This window comes from Poecile atricapillus, chromosome 14, assembly GCF_030490865.1.
Source record: "Poecile atricapillus isolate bPoeAtr1 chromosome 14, bPoeAtr1.hap1, whole genome shotgun sequence".
NCBI lineage: Eukaryota > Metazoa > Chordata > Aves > Passeriformes > Paridae > Poecile > Poecile atricapillus.
The window spans coordinates 11,981,200-11,996,199 of record NC_081262.1 but is presented as its reverse complement, the minus strand read 5'-3'; the positions used below and the strand labels follow the sequence as shown (position 1 = coordinate 11,996,199).

The 15,000-nt window shown below is 46.2% G+C and overlaps 1 protein-coding gene across 2 annotated transcripts in view; it reads left to right on the top strand.

Moving 5' to 3' along the window:
- Positions 1-15,000, top strand: part of INTS1 (integrator complex subunit 1) — a 28,281-nt gene that overhangs the window by 7,859 nt on the left and 5,422 nt on the right. The window contains exons 15-38 of one of the 2 annotated variants that reach the window (XM_058849606.1): positions 682-778; positions 1,193-1,284; positions 1,611-1,671; positions 2,036-2,233; positions 2,520-2,649; positions 2,812-2,991; positions 3,083-3,232; positions 3,796-3,975; positions 4,167-4,271; positions 5,089-5,256; positions 5,571-5,682; positions 5,963-6,121; positions 6,865-7,011; positions 7,409-7,507; positions 7,879-8,003; positions 8,700-9,086; positions 9,620-9,779; positions 10,384-10,524; positions 10,905-11,085; positions 11,170-11,293; positions 11,809-11,927; positions 12,906-12,993; positions 13,601-13,827; positions 14,816-14,939. In XM_058849606.1, the coding sequence (XP_058705589.1) occupies positions 682-778; positions 1,193-1,284; positions 1,611-1,671; positions 2,036-2,233; positions 2,520-2,649; positions 2,812-2,991; positions 3,083-3,232; positions 3,796-3,975; positions 4,167-4,271; positions 5,089-5,256; positions 5,571-5,682; positions 5,963-6,121; positions 6,865-7,011; positions 7,409-7,507; positions 7,879-8,003; positions 8,700-9,086; positions 9,620-9,779; positions 10,384-10,524; positions 10,905-11,085; positions 11,170-11,293; positions 11,809-11,927; positions 12,906-12,993; positions 13,601-13,827; positions 14,816-14,939 (3,554 nt within the window). Of the gene's footprint in view, positions 1-681; positions 779-1,192; positions 1,285-1,610; positions 1,672-2,035; positions 2,234-2,519; positions 2,650-2,811; positions 2,992-3,082; positions 3,233-3,795; positions 3,976-4,166; positions 4,272-5,088; positions 5,257-5,570; positions 5,683-5,959; positions 6,122-6,864; positions 7,012-7,408; positions 7,508-7,878; positions 8,004-8,699; positions 9,087-9,619; positions 9,780-10,383; positions 10,525-10,904; positions 11,086-11,169; positions 11,294-11,808; positions 11,928-12,905; positions 12,994-13,600; positions 13,828-14,815; positions 14,940-15,000 lie in introns of both variants that reach the window. The other variant, XM_058849605.1, reaches the window with a different exon arrangement.

Below are 15,000 nucleotides of genomic sequence, written 5' to 3'. Positions count from 1 at the left end.
CTTACCCCTTTTATGAATTCATTTAGCATTTGTCTAAATTCCTGCATTGCTGGGAAATTCATCCATTCAGCTGAGATGTTTGTGTTTGTGGCAGAATTGAGGGTGTTGTCATAGTTTGATTCTAAAACATCTTACATGCTCTTAGTGCTGACTGGATAATGGCAGAGTCATCTTGAACTGCTCAGTGTCTGTGGAAGGATCTAGACTTTGCTGTTCAGTATCCTGTCAAAATGTGCCCAACCTCTCATATAGGATTTTAAATCCTGCACCATTTCATACACTGGAAGATTTTGAATTAGAGTGAGTCTGCAAACTTGCAACAAATTTGAAATGCATTTTTAGTTCCTCTGAGCCCCTGAAGTTCTGAGCTTACCTGAAGGAGTGTGTCCAAATTCTGAAAAAGTTACAACTCTCATATTGGATGCATTTGGGAAAGAAACTACCCTTAAGAATTTAAACCACATTGCTGCTGAAGGGTTCCATATCCTTATATATTGACTTATAGGATTTTTTTAATTGTTGTTGCTCTCTAAATGTTGATTTTTTTTTGTTTCTGTAATATCATGACAGCAAGCCCACAATAACATAGTTGCTTGAAGTGATTTTTGGTTTTTTATGCTGTGATTCTTTTCTTGAAGGAGGTAGAGAGGTCAATTACATGTTCAGTCTTTTCTTCTCCAGATGTTGAGGTCCTGAGGGTGGAAAGAATCCAGCTGATCGATGCAGTCTTAAATCTGTGCACTTATCACCATCCAGAGAATATCCAGCTACCTCCAGGGTAAGACTTATCACATAGATAATCTTGCTGTGATCCAGCTCACTTTCACCTTGTGACTAACATTCACAGCTCACAGATTTTAACATCCTTTTTTCTATTAAAATTTTTAGTAACAAGGAAGTCTTTTCAGGGTCATGTTCAGGTGGGTATTTCTCTAGAGCAATCAACACCTGAGTCATGGAATGTACTTCAGTCTGCAAGCACTGACCTTTCTGCCCTAGAAATCTTCAGCTCAGTCCTGCTGTCCCCCCTGAAAGGATTTTTGTGTGTGTGTATGTCTGTGTCTGTTTGTTGGGAAAAGCACTGAACTGACATGACTGAATCTAAACAGTGCATGATTAAGGAGAAAAGCAAACTTGAGATAGGATTAAGGAACCAAACTTGACCACTTACCTCTATTGATGGCTTTTGCAGGTACCAGCCTCCAAATCTAGCTATTTCTACTCTCTACTGGAAAGCCTGGCCTCTCCTGCTTGTAGTGGCTGCATTCAATCCTGAAAATATTGGTGAGTGTGGACATTTCTCAGGATACCAGTTCTGCCACAAAAATTGGCCAAGGTGCTCTCTGCAGAAGTCTGGTTGCTTGTGTGCAAGGGCTGTGCTGGGTTGGTGAGGTACCTGCAGTTAAATAACTCTCTATCCCTTGTGGGGGAAAATTTATGGAGGTGGGATTTGGACCAGTATGTGGCTGGAATTGCCTTGTTTGTGCTCTGAGTGTTAAGAGCTGTTCTCAAGTGAGTTTGTGTCTCCCCACCTTGGAATGTGTTAGAGTATATATAAAGGCTCTATTTTTTTCCTGTATTCCTTACTGTTCTTTTCTTCCTTGCTGCAGGTCTGGCTGCATGGGAGGAGTACCCCTCTCTAAAGATGCTCATGGAAATGGTCATGACCAAGTTAGTATGGTTAAATCCCTATGTATATCACACATTTCTGAATTAAATTTGTGCCATGTGACTCCTTCCTTTCCAGCAGGACTTGTGTAAAATAAATTGGCATCAACACTGCAGCTGGAGTGGGAAAAGTGCCTTCTCTCGACAAAAATATTATAAGCAAGGGAATAAAGCTGAGAAAAAGGGGGAGGGGGACGACTGCTGAGCCTTGCTGAGAAGGTCTCAGTCTCCTGGCTCCACTGAGAAACTTCTTGGTTTTTTCTGCATTGTCTATCAGAGCCAAAGTCCTGTGATCTTTCTGACTGTGGTTCATAAATTTTGAATAGAATACCATAACTATTTCCTTTCTTTAAACTTATCTTCTCAGTAATTATTCCTATCCTCAATGTACCTTGACGGATGAGGAGACACGCACAGAGATGATTAATCGTGAACTTCAGATCTCCCAGAGAGAAAAACAGGAGATTCTTGCATTTGAGGGTCATCTGGCAGCTGCATCCACAAAACAAACAATTACAGAAAGCAGCAGCCTCTTGCTGTCCCAGCTGACAAGTCTGGATCCCCAGTAAGTAGCCTTCTGCATTCTGGTACCATCATGAACTCCTCATTAACAACACTAGAAAGGAAACCCTGCTTCCCCACAGCGTGGTTGATGTGGGGAAGAAGAACCCTGTGGTGTGGTAGCCCATAGGATCACAGAATCACAGAATGATTTTGGCTGGAAGATCATCTGGTTCCAAGCTTCCTGCTACCTTTCTATAAACCCCTCAGGCACTACAGAACTGACTGATCCTCATCACATCAGAGTGAAAGTGTGTCAGCCTGTGGGTAACTTGCTGTTTTTGTGACAGGGGCCCCCCTCGCAGACCTCCACCACATGTCCTGGAGCAGGTGAAAAGCCTGAACCAGTCTCTTCGCTTGGGCCACCTTCTGTGTCGCAGTCGCCATCCTGACTTTCTTCTCAACATCATTCAAAGACAGGTGGGCTGTGGTGGGACTGGATCCCTCGCCTCTGAGACTTGAGCAGAGTGAGGGGCAAAAGGAAGCTAAGTGAGATTCAGGGGAAGGAGGTTTGCTCTTCAGGAATTGAATGACCAGTGTGCTGCATCTATGTTCTGATCTTGTTACTCTCATGCTTCCCAGGCCTCATCACAGTCAATGCCATGGCTGGCAGATCTGGTTCAGTCCAGCGAGGGCTCCTTGGACGTCCTGCCCGTGCAGTGTCTTTGTGAGTTCTTGCTTCATGATGCTGCTGATGAATCGACCTCAGGTGAGGAAGAAGAGGAGGGTGAGAGTAAGGACCAGCGTGCCAAGAAACGCCAGGTGAGCAGTCTCTTGGGGATCCCTTCTGTTACCTACTTTCTGTGCATCCCAGATTTGATTTCACTGGACAAACCAACTTGTCACTCCACAGAGACAGCAGAAACAAAGGCAGTTGCTTGGACGCTTGCAAGACTTGCTGTTGGGACCCAAAGCAGATGAACAGACAACCTGTGAGGTGCTTGACTACTTCCTGCGGCGCCTGAGTTCCTCCCAGGTGGCTTCCCGGGTCCTGGCCATGAAGGTGAGCAGAATGAAAATCATCTTGACTAGGGTCTGTCTGAAGCCCAGGGCAGAGCCCTAGGTTATCTTGAGTCCAGAGCCAGCACAGTGAAATTGCTTCATGTCATTCTGCTTCAGTGACTTGTCTCAATCTCCAAACCCCATCAAATACACTTCTGCTCCCTGCTGCTCAGAAGTTGTTGTTCAACAGCTAAGTTGTACTTAAGACAGAGCTGGATTTTACTATGTTCCCTGTGAAGTTCAGGTGTAGACTCAGGAACTTGCACGCTATGTGGAGTAATTGGCAGAGGCTGCTGTCTGTGAGGAGTGTGAGTGAGTGCCTGGTGCTCTGGAGCATATACAAAGCAAAGAGAATTTCAGGGAGCTCAGAAAGATCCTGCTCAGACTGAAACTTCCAGCAGGGTATCTGTCAAGAAAACACATTATATGAGATGAAACCTGTTGTGTGCTGAATTTGGATCATTCTGTGGTGTTTGAAGCATGTTTCTGTTACATTCACTGGTATGAAACTAGAAGTCCGGCTGTGGCTTCATATGCAACAGCTGGATCTGTGTGACTTGGCAGGGCCTGTCCTTAGTGCTGTCGGAAGGAGGAATGCGTGATGGGGAGGAGAAGGATCACCCCATGGAAGAAGACTCTGGCGATTCTGAGCTGCTGCAGGGATATCAGTGGCTGCTGAGAGACCTCCCGAGGCTGCCACTGTTTGACAGTGTGAGAGCCACGACAGCTCTGGCCTTGCAGCAGGTGGGTGAAAGCACCTGAAGGGAGGGAGGAGTGTCAAGCTTGTTCTTTTTCTACTAGTGCTGAAACAGATCTAAAGAAACTGGATATGGCTGTGATATTGACATGTTTATGTGCTTGCAGAATAATTTTGCTTATTTTGGTGCTTGTTTTCATTAAATTGTGATTTTTAATGAGAGGAATTCTCATTCTAGGCCATCCACATGGAGACAGATCCCCAGACCATCAGTGCTTACCTGGTGTACCTCTCCCAGCATGCCCCAGTGGAGGAGCAGGGGCAGCACAACGACCTTGCTCTGGTGAGAGGAAGGATTGTGTAAGGGACAGTGGTAGGCATGGAACTTGCTGTACCACCAGGATGAGTTCTGGGGAGTGTGTTACTCTGAAAACTGCATGTTTGTATCTCTGTGCATGGGTTGAAAGGCAAACCTGTGTCTTTGGTTTATATAATGAAGTGGTAGTCAGAGCAATAACTTCCAGTGCAGCGGCCCATGAGCTGGAATGGGGAATGCAAGAGTGGATAGTGGTTTGATGGAAATCCCACCACCTGGCAGTGTTTCATAAGTAAGCAAGTGCTAAACCTGCAATCATATGTGTTTGGGGAGAGAATGGGAAGTCAGAAAATTTAGAGGTGGGGTATGTACTCCCCTATAACCAAAACTAGATTTCCAGGTTTATTTGTATGAGTTTTTTTTTTCTTTTTCGAAAAGCTTTCGGTGACTTTTTTTTATAATGATTTTTTAAAATTTTTTTCTCCCTGGGTGCTTTCTTCGTTGCTTTTAAGACTCATGTGCTGATAGTGCCTCTGTGTAGATACATGGAGGAGGTTGAATGATAAACATCAGTAGATCTTTTTCTTCAGAGAAATGTTATGTAAATGCTTACTTTGTAATAGGGTGCATCAGAACACAGCTGTGCTCCACTGGAGCACTGTGAGATGCATGCAAAGCACTGGCCTCTTCCCTCCTGTGTCAGTTCTACTCTTGAGTCCACGAGCTGATCTCCAGAGCAGTGTGTGCTGGGCTGGTGATGGGAACTGGAGAACATGGTGCAGTGAAACAGGGGGTCCTGGCTGTGTTTTGCAGTAAAGACCTCCTGGATGTTTTTTCTCTGCAGGATGTTGCCCGACTGATCGTGGAGCGCTCCACCATCATGTCCCACCTGTTCTCCAAGCTCTCCTACAGTGCTGAGTCAGATGCAGTGCTCGTGGCTCTGCTCTCCATCTTCTCCCGCTACATCAAGCGCATGCGGCAGAGCAAGGAGGGCGAGGAGGTGTACAGCTGGGTGAGTGCCCCCTGCCTTCCCCCAGCAGGTCACAGAGACTGGGCAGGTTAACAAAACAGAAACACTTTATGGGTTAATCAACTGGAATAAACCAAGTCCACCTCAAGAATTTGCTGATCTGAAAATAACCAGATCATGACATAGTATCAGAGCAAAGCCTATGTGTTTGTAAAAAACCTTTTTAACTTTTCCCCAAGTATCTTTTGTTGCCACTGTTGGAGACATTGGGAACTATGATCTGACTAAATTTGTCCATTCTCATGTCCTTTCTCTCCCCACCTTTGCTCATCCTGTCTTTTCCTGCCTTTTTCCAGTCAGAGTCCCAGGATCAGGTGTTCCTTCGTTGGACTAGTGGGGAAACAGCCACCATGCACATCCTTGTGGTCCATGCCATGGTTATTCTCCTGACACTGGGGCCACCTCAAGGTTGGTGAAGTATGCTTTTCTCTATCTGTTGTCTCCTAACAGGTCAGGCTGGTGTTAATCCTTCTACTCACAGGCTTGACCCTTGCAGCTGTAAGATTTATCAGAATATTACTGCAGAGAGTGAAGGATTTGCAGGCTTATTTTTTTTTCTTTCTTTTGCCTTCTGCAGACAGCAAGAAATACTAAAACAGTGGTGTGTTCTGGTGTATTGATAGAGAAGGGCAGGGCTTTCTAGGTGCTTGTGAGCATGGGAAATAATTTTTTATCCATTTTTAAGCAGGGGATGGTGATTTTTACACCTTACTGGATATATGGTTCCCAGAGAAAAAGCCCCTTCCTACTGCTTTTCTGGTTGACACCTCTGAGGAGGCTCTGCTGCTCCCTGACTGGCTGAAGCTGCGGATGATCCGCTCCGAGGTGCCGCGTCTCGTTGATGCAGGTGAGCCTGTGGCATGTTTGTTGGTGTTTCAAACCATGCTGAAAGGAAAGGGAGATGTTTCCCTGCTCAAATGTACCCAGCCATCCTATTTGGATGCCTTTGGGTGGAGCCATCTATCACTGTTACTTTTAAAGTAGGGGAGTGAGTCTGAATGGATATTCCCCTTCCTGTGGATTTTAAAGGAATGGGAGACTCTTAATTGAGGTCCCATCTCTTTTGCAACAATTCAGATGGAACTAAGCTATGCAATCACCAGACAACAGCTGTGGAAAGCTGTGCTTTAAGGATATAAGCTAAACCTCTGGTTACTCTGGTCCTCATATCACTCATCAGTGCTCTCTTTCTTCTTGGTATTCAGAGCTTTCATCCCATTTTACTAATTAAATGACAGCTGTCTATAGCCAGTGATTGAATTATTCAATAATTCCTGCCTGCAGCCATCAAGAGATAGGGTGGAAGTTATTTTTTAATACGAATGATTGCATTACTGAGGTTCTAATAAAATTAAACAGAAGATCAGATTAGCCAGTGAGTGAATTAACTGGAAGATGCAATAAGGCGACAATGATTTGCAGAGGAAAGGAAATATAGTAGGCAGCTGTCAGACTTCTGGCTTTAGGCTCTCTGCAGCCTGTCATTAATGTGTCACTGTTGGTCCAGACAAAAGCATAAAGATCAGGTAATAAAGATGACCCTCCATAGACAGTTCAGAAGTGTGGGGACTCAATGTTTTTCTTTTTCAGCCCTGCAGGACCTGGAGCCACAGCAGCTGCTTCTCTTTGTTCAGTCCTTTGGAATCCCAGTTTCCAGCATGAGTAAACTTCTTCAGTACCTGGATCAGGCAGTATCTCATGACCCACAGACACTGGAGCAGAACATCATGGACAAGAGTAAGCTACAGATGAGGCTGACTAGGCATTTAATTTTTTCTTGAGCAGTTTCCAAGAATATCTCCCATGACTTCATTGGAAAAATCCAAGCTAGTTCAGCAAACTTTGTGCACAGGCTGCTTTGGCATCTTGTTGTCACTGTAGACACCAGGGTGGCCCTTGGCTGTATTTCACAAAATAGAGGAGGATTTTTTTTTTATTGGAATGTAAAGGGTCCAAAAGTACTTTGGAATGTACTTTGTACAGAAAGAAACAAAGTTTTCAAGGCATCATATTTACAAAGTCTGTAGGAACAGCAGATTCTCTTGTCTGTGGGAGCTGTACAAACAGCCAGTTTTGTCCTGCTTTACTGAAGAGAGCAAGATGATGATGTGCTCTTATTTCCTCCTTCTTTCAGACTACATGGCTCATCTTGTGGAGGTTCAACATGAGAGAGGAGCAACAGGAGGCCAAACTTTCCACTCCCTGCTTACTGCCTCCTTACCAGCCCGCCGAGGTACTGCCCGGGATAGCCCAAATATCAAAGTCATCTTCTGAACTTCCCTCCTTTGTTGCTGTTGAGAGGAACAGGCAGAGACATCTTAAAAAGCAAGCATGTTGCAATAAGCCAGCAAGCTACAGTTAGACATCAGTCCTTGCTAGAGCTTTTTGCTTCTGGCAAAGAGAGAAATTCCAGTATTTTTGGAGTTTATTGCAGTGAGTTTTTCTGAGTCATATGGAAAAGTAGGTCTTGCTTGGAATTAAGAGAAAAGCTACTGAATTTCTCAGTAGTTAGAGACTCTAAAGCTGAAGGTGACTGGTGGTGTGGCTCCAGTTGCTATCTACCATAACAGCATTTCTCTTTGTTTCCTTTTATTCCTCTTGCAGACAGTGCTGAGACTGCAAGGTCAAAATCTAGTCCTGAAAACTCTCAGAGTCAGAGTCGTATCCGGGCCTTGAGCCAGGTCCGTGTTCTGGGCCCAGAAGATGATCTGGCAGGCATCTTTCTGCAGGTACTGTTACAACCACCAGCTGAGTAGCTGCTTCCCTGCAGCAGCTTTACAAAATCCATTTCTTTTATACCTGCATCTTGTGACTCCTTATCCTGCAGTGTTTGCAGGCAAAAAATATGAAAGCTCTGATGCAATGAGGCTGTGCCATTACAGCCTGGTGGAGCTGATACTGGCAGGAATTTTTTCTTGTAGTTGGAACGTGATGTGGCTTTTGATCATGCCTAGTACTGTCAGTACCTACTCGCATGTTGCTGTCTCTGCACCTTGTTTGTTCTGTGCACAGTGCCTTTCCTCTCAGCAGTGGATGCAGGATTTGTGAAATGCTCACTGGGCCCTGGCAGCAAAGCTGTGTGCAAACAGCATTTGTGCTCTGGCTTGTCTGCTTACAGAGCTTCCCTCCCTCCACTGACTGCAGAAGGAGCCTACAGGGAATTAATTGGCCAAGTTGGTTGTTGGTATTTGGGTAGTAGGATTCCCCTGCAGTGTCAGTGTTGATAGTCAAGTTGGGGTTGCAGAAATGCTGCTTATGTTCATGTGCCAGGCACTAGAATATCGAAAAAGCTGTATCAGAAGGTTCCCGTTAGCCTACAGTCAGCATAACTGTACAAGGTAAATCGCTCCTCTGCCTCAGGGTGTTCCAGGTACAACAATCCTTTCACTGTCTGTCATAAATGTACTCCCTGTTGTATCCCCCAGCTTTTCCCACTGACCCCAGACCCACGGTGGCAGAACTCCAGCCTGCGGCCGCTGGCCCTGGCACTGCAGCAGGCGCTGGGGCAGGAGCTGGCTCACATCCGCCAAGGGGCCACGGCCAGCGGGACCACAGGGAGCGGGACCACGGACAGCGGGACGGCAGCCAGCGGGATCACAGCCAGCGGGATCACAGCCAGCAGGATCACGGACAGCGGGATCACGGACAGCAGGATCACGGACAGCGGGATCACAGACAGTGGGATCACTGCACGGGTGCTGCAGGCCTTGGCTGCGCTGCTCAACTCCACACACAGCGGCGCCCTGGTCATGGCCATGCATCGCCACCACTTCATCTCCTGCCCGCTCATGCGCCAGCTCTACCAGTACCACGTGAGTGGCTTTGGGAGCTTTTCATAAAGAGGGGTGGGGGAGAAATGGGAAATTTTCAGTGCATTTGCTCTGCTGTGTGCACACTTTGTAATGCTCAGCTCAGGTTGCCTGGCCATGGGCATCTGGATACAGACTGGCCACATTAGCCTAGCACTGCTGAGATTACCTGCAGAGTTATGTACCTTACCTAGCCTGGTAACCTTTTTTTGGACTTACAGCTGTAGGTCTCTGTTGGTTTTGGGATCTCTAGTCTGTGCTGTTCTGTAGCATTGGACATGTCTTGCAAGTCAAGGCATTTGCAGACAGTTTGAGAGCTGAAGTCTAATTCACAGAGTCATAAAACTGTTTGGGTTGGAAGGGACCTTAAAGGTCACCCAGCTCCATTGCCATGGGCAGGGGCAACCTTCACTAGACCCGGTTGCTCCAAGCCCATCCAATCTGGCCTTGAACATTTCCAGGGATGGGGAGTCCAGATCTTCTGGGCAACCTCTGCCAGTGCCTCACCACCCTCACTGTAAAGAATTTCTTCCCAGCGCGCCATGCCACAGGACACTGCCTTCTCCTCGCTCTTCTTCAAAGTGCTCATGCAGATGCTGCAGTGGTTGGAGAACCCCGCGGTGGAAGATGGTCCCCTGCGAGCTCAGCTGAAGGCCTTTGCTGTGCAGTACTCCTCAAGGCACAGGATCAGTGATGGTACTGGCACTGGGCAGCTTATGGGACTCAGAGGGGACTAAGTGGGACAAGAAAGAGACAAAACTGCACCTGGAGCAGGAAGTGTCATGAGCAGCCTTTTAGACAGGTGTCATAAGGAGTTACAGAAGTAGCACACGGTGCTGCAGAAGCTTTTTGAGGTTGTGAGCAAGTGCCTTAACTCTGGGGACTTGCAGTAGACTCCTGGTAGTATCCCACCAAGCACTGCAGATCTCTCAGGGAAAACTTGTAATTTCTCAGGCCAGAAATTCCGTGTGAGCTGTAGTTTTGGTAGATGAGCATGCAGGAATGCCTCTGGAACAGAGTCACATCATGACTTGTAGAGCTTTTTATCATCTGCCATCCCTTGGGAGCAGGAGACTAACCAAGAGCTTGGGCTTGTAGTTCCAGAGCTTTTTCTTAGTCGCATGTCCCTGTAACATGCAGGGGAGCTGTTAAGGGTTGTGGTGACCATAAATGGCAGTAGAATGTATATTTGTATGTTTGAGTAGTTGTGCCCTGGAGCCACATGGGGAATCTGTAGGAGGGAAATCTGATGTGGGGGCTGGCTTGTCCCTGTGATGCCAGTGCTGTGATTTTGTTACAGTTCGAGGTGGCTTCTTGCACCTCGCAGAAGCTCTTTCTTTCCGTCGTGACCCTGACTTGATCAGCTCCACGGTCTGTGCCATCATTGCAACCCTGAAATCAGGAGAGAAGTGTAATGTGGAGCCAGAGCTTATCAGCAAAGGTATGGATATCCTTCTGCTCTCCTTTGCAGCAGCAGCTTGAAATCTAGCCGAGCAAGGCAGTGCCTACTGTCCAGGCTGTGGGAATCTGCCTTCTCCCTGGACCAGAAAATGTGAACTGATTTAAGCTTGGCCCTATCTTGTATCACCTCCTTTCCCCCACTGTATGTGGGTTTATAAACTGTGATCTGGGGTTGGGATTAAGTCTCTGAGAAAACTGTTGGTTTCCACTAACGAAAAGAGACATGGAAGCTTATTATCCCAGATAAAAATGGCTTTCCTCTTCCTCACTGAGCCTGGCTATCAGGAATAGTACTTGCAAGGTTCCATACCTTTCATCACATCCTGAAGTTAATGAGTGGCATCTTTCTCCCTCTGCTAGTCCTTCAAGGTCTGATTGAGACCCACTCTCCATACCTGGAGGAGCTCCTGACCGTCCTCTTCTCAGCTACTGTTGAGACCACTGCCAGGTGTCCTGCCATGAAACCAATTGCTGTGGTGTGCTCCTTGTTGCTCCAGGACAAAGAAGAAACGCCAGTAAAGAAGGAGGTGGAGAGTTGCAGGTGAGCCAAGGCAGTGATGGGAATTCACTGGTAGGTCTGGGTGCATATTATCACCAGTGACAAGTGGCCTTGCTTTGTCCACAGTGCTGAATCAGCTTGGCCAGGGCCTGCCTCTGGCCTTCTCAATGACTGGCTGGAGATGTTGGACCCAGAGGTCATCAGCAGCTGCCCTGATCTACAGCAGAAGCTACTGTTCTCCTGGAACAAGGTAAGAGTTGTTAGGCAGAGGGACTGCCGTGCTGAAACGACTTTCTGGGGTACTGATCTACACCTGGAAACAGGGCAAGGGGTAATTTTACGTTTTGCCACAGGTTACTGTATGATTTCCAAAGCACTACAGACTGACAAGGGGACTGTTCCGTGCAAGGCTTGCATTTCTCAGGGCAGGGCTTATGTTTCCTCTTATATTTCCTCAGCTGTGTTCTTTTAAGGCCTGCAAAGTGCTTTACAGACACAACATGTCCCATAACAACCCAGCCAGCAGTTGGTATTTTTGCGGACAGATCAATAGCTTGCCCAAAGTGCCATGCCAAAGTTGAGGCTGAGACTGAATTTCACACCTGATGCTATGTTCTGTCAGAAAGTACTGCCCTAAATCCTCTTGCTGTCTGTGCTGTCTGCCCTTGTGGGTTGTCATCCTCCTGCCATACACATAGCATTTCCTACACCCACCTTGCTACCAGGGGTTGTTCATTACATCTCTTCCTCTTTTGGTGCTTCCAGGCAGGGTCCCAGGTGCCCTCCTTCCGCCCGTACCTCTTGGCTCTTCTGACTCACCAGTCCAGCTGGACCACACTGCACCAGTGCATCAGGCTTCTGCTTGGCAGGAACAGGGAGCAAAGGTGAGTCTTGTTTGTCAGGCCTAGCCAAGGGATTGAGTTGGGCAACTCTGTCTGTATGAGAGAGCAAGACCTGCCATGTTCATGATGTGTCTGCCAGGAGATGTAAGTCAGCCAAAAATAGAGTTTGTGAGAAGAATGCAGATTTCAGTCCTGCTGATTTGTGTACCTTGATATAAATATTACCTACTGTTTGATGGAAGGAGCACATAAAGATTTGGCTGTGTTCTAAACAGGAAGTGCTAATTGTGGGTAGTCCATCTTGCATTGCCTTTGTTGATAATCTTTATGAACACAGGGTTTGCAGGATGGCTTGGATAGCAAACTGAGGGCTGTCTCTGTACCTGGGCAGGCTCTGATGGATATTTTGGTTGTATTAAAATCCATTTCCAGTCTTTCTCTAAGCCTTTCATGACATCAGCCTCCCAGTTTTGATCTCTGCAGCAGCCCTAGCTCTCAGCTTCTATACACAACTTTCAAATAGTGAAGTTCCAGTGTAGTAGCATTATGTAGTTATGGACCAGGAAATGCTAATACCTAATAACAGCAATACTTTAAAACTGGTAGTATTTCAGTTTATTATTTTACTCTTAATTTCTTGCTCAAAATTACATGAATTTCTCAGTTCAAGGTAAGTGCTGTGATAGGGACAGTAAGGTCATTGGTCTGATTGTACCAACTGTTTGTGTTGATGACCAACTCCTGGCCTTGGTGCAAGGCTCCACGTAGCCCCCATGCTTGCTGAATGCCATTTGTTCTGCTCTGTACCCTGTGCTGTGCTTATTGCAACAACTATTTAGTCATAATCTGGGAACAGAACCAACCCCCTTCTTGGTACTTAATAGATCCTATTTTTACATTTGCAGATGTTTCTTTCTTCACAGCACTCATCATGTTTAGTGATGCTTCCATGTGTTTGTGTGCTGCCTGAGGGTTGTGTTGACTCTAATTGCAAATCTGTCTTCTTTTGTCTTCTGGCAGATTTGACCCAACTGCATCCTTGGATTTCTTGTGGGCCTGTATTCACATTCCTCGGATCTGGCAGGGAAGGGACCAGAGAACTCCTCAGGTATTGGTTCACTTCTTCCAAGATTCCTATCTGGATGGAGTGAGAGGCAATGTTTTCACAGTGCCTGATTTTTCCATGGCCAAGAGGTGGCTGGAGTGATTCAGGTGCAGTGTGCCAAGTTTGATGCCTGTACCTCAGCTGGTTACTTAGCTGCTCTGCTGTTACATATTACAGTGGCAATTTAGAGTCCAAAAACTGATAGGAACACATAAAGTTTGCCCACTTGGCATTTCCCTTGCAGCAATTGCCACAATATCTGGTAAAGGCACAAGGCTAGAGTGTCAAGCAAGCTAAAACCCAGCATAGGATAATTGCCATTTTACAAAGAAAAGGAGGCTGTGTGTCTTCTCCACAGAAGTTCTTTGCTTTGGTGACTGAATTACACTTTCTGACCCATCGCACATGCTGAGATGGAAGTAAATGAGAAGTAGAGGAGGGGTAAAGAGATTTTATTTGGGGCTGTGATGCTTTCAGAGCTCTAGATATGGAGCTGTTCTTAAGTCTGGTTTTAAGATGTTCCATTCCAGTCAGGGGAGGTATGACTAGAAGGAACTAAGGATCTTGGGATTTGGTGTGAAATCATTTGGGGTGTTCTCTTGCATTACAGAAGCGCCGTGAGGAATTCGTGCTCCACCTGAAGGCATCAGAACTGATCAGCATGGTGGAGCTGATCCTGGCTGAAGCAGAGACCAGATACCAGAATACTGACGAGGCTTCCTGCACACTCATCCAGTCCCGACTGCCGTTGTTGCTCAGTTGTTCTCACGGAGACCTTGAGAACGTCAAAAAAGTAACAGAATATTTGACCAGCTGCATCCAGCAGTGGGGAAGCAGGTGAGGCTGCAAATAAGGAGCATTGTCTGCTGGAATTGTAGTTCTTGGGCACAGGCAGGCAGGTAATGATGAGACTTGCCAGTATGTCTTCATTAAGAATATCATGTTCCAGAGCCTGTATGAGAAGTGCACACTATCCTTCCTGAGGTTTGGGGGAATAACAAGTGGTTTTAAGTGGTACTCAGATCAGGAAGCTGACTTCATAAGTGAAATTTAAGGGCTCTTTTGCTTTTAAGACTTCAGAATGAAATTCTTGACATGCTTGGATTTTTTCCTTTCGTTCTTTAAGGCAACGGTTATTTTTAATTACTAGTTCCTAAAGTGGGATTTCTTGTCTACTCATCCCTTGAGTCACTGCTTGTAATACATCCTGCTTCTGACTTGCTTTCAAAGCTGAATGGAGACCAAATTGTTTCCTAACAGCTATTTTAGGACTGTAGAAAGAACAGGAAGATGATGTTTTTGTGGCAGTGAAAGGAACTGACCTAATTCCAACCTTGCTTATGGTGATACTAGGAAAGATTCTGAGTAACTGTTGCTTTCTACTGCCTCCCAGTAGAGACTACATCAGGGATCTGCAGGGGTTTCAGAGGTATAGAGAATATGTTGGTTAGTCTGAATAGTTGTAGTTCTGACTTCTTTTCCAATTGGAATGGGGATGACTGTGAGTACCACATGCTGGAACTCTGGAGATGTAAGCAGAGCTTTCTTGTCCTATGCCCGTTGGAACTGCTGTTTTTCTATCTCCAAATGGCCTCGTGATGGGTCCCCATAGACTGTGGATGGATCTCTGTAGAAGGTGAATGACTTGAGTTCTTCAGAAGAAGCAAAGACTTAAAAAGCACTGGTTGTGATTAGTGATGTCTGTGTTTTCACATGATCTGTTTGCCACATGCAGGAAGGCTGTTACTAATCTGGTGGGTCTGGGATGTTTGCTGGTTGAATTAATGCAGTAGCCAGTGGCTGACCTCTCCCTTTTTTCCTTTAGCTCTGTGGGGAAATGCTGCCAGGACCTTCTGCTGCAGATATACCTGCAACTACCTGAGCTCCTTGTGCCTATGCCTGAGATGCTTCTTACCAGTGAAGGAGCCAGAGACAGCAGCACTTGCAAGGTAAAGGTAGAGCCATAGGAAAGCCCCTTTCCAGTTGTGTATGCAGAATGGATGCTACCTT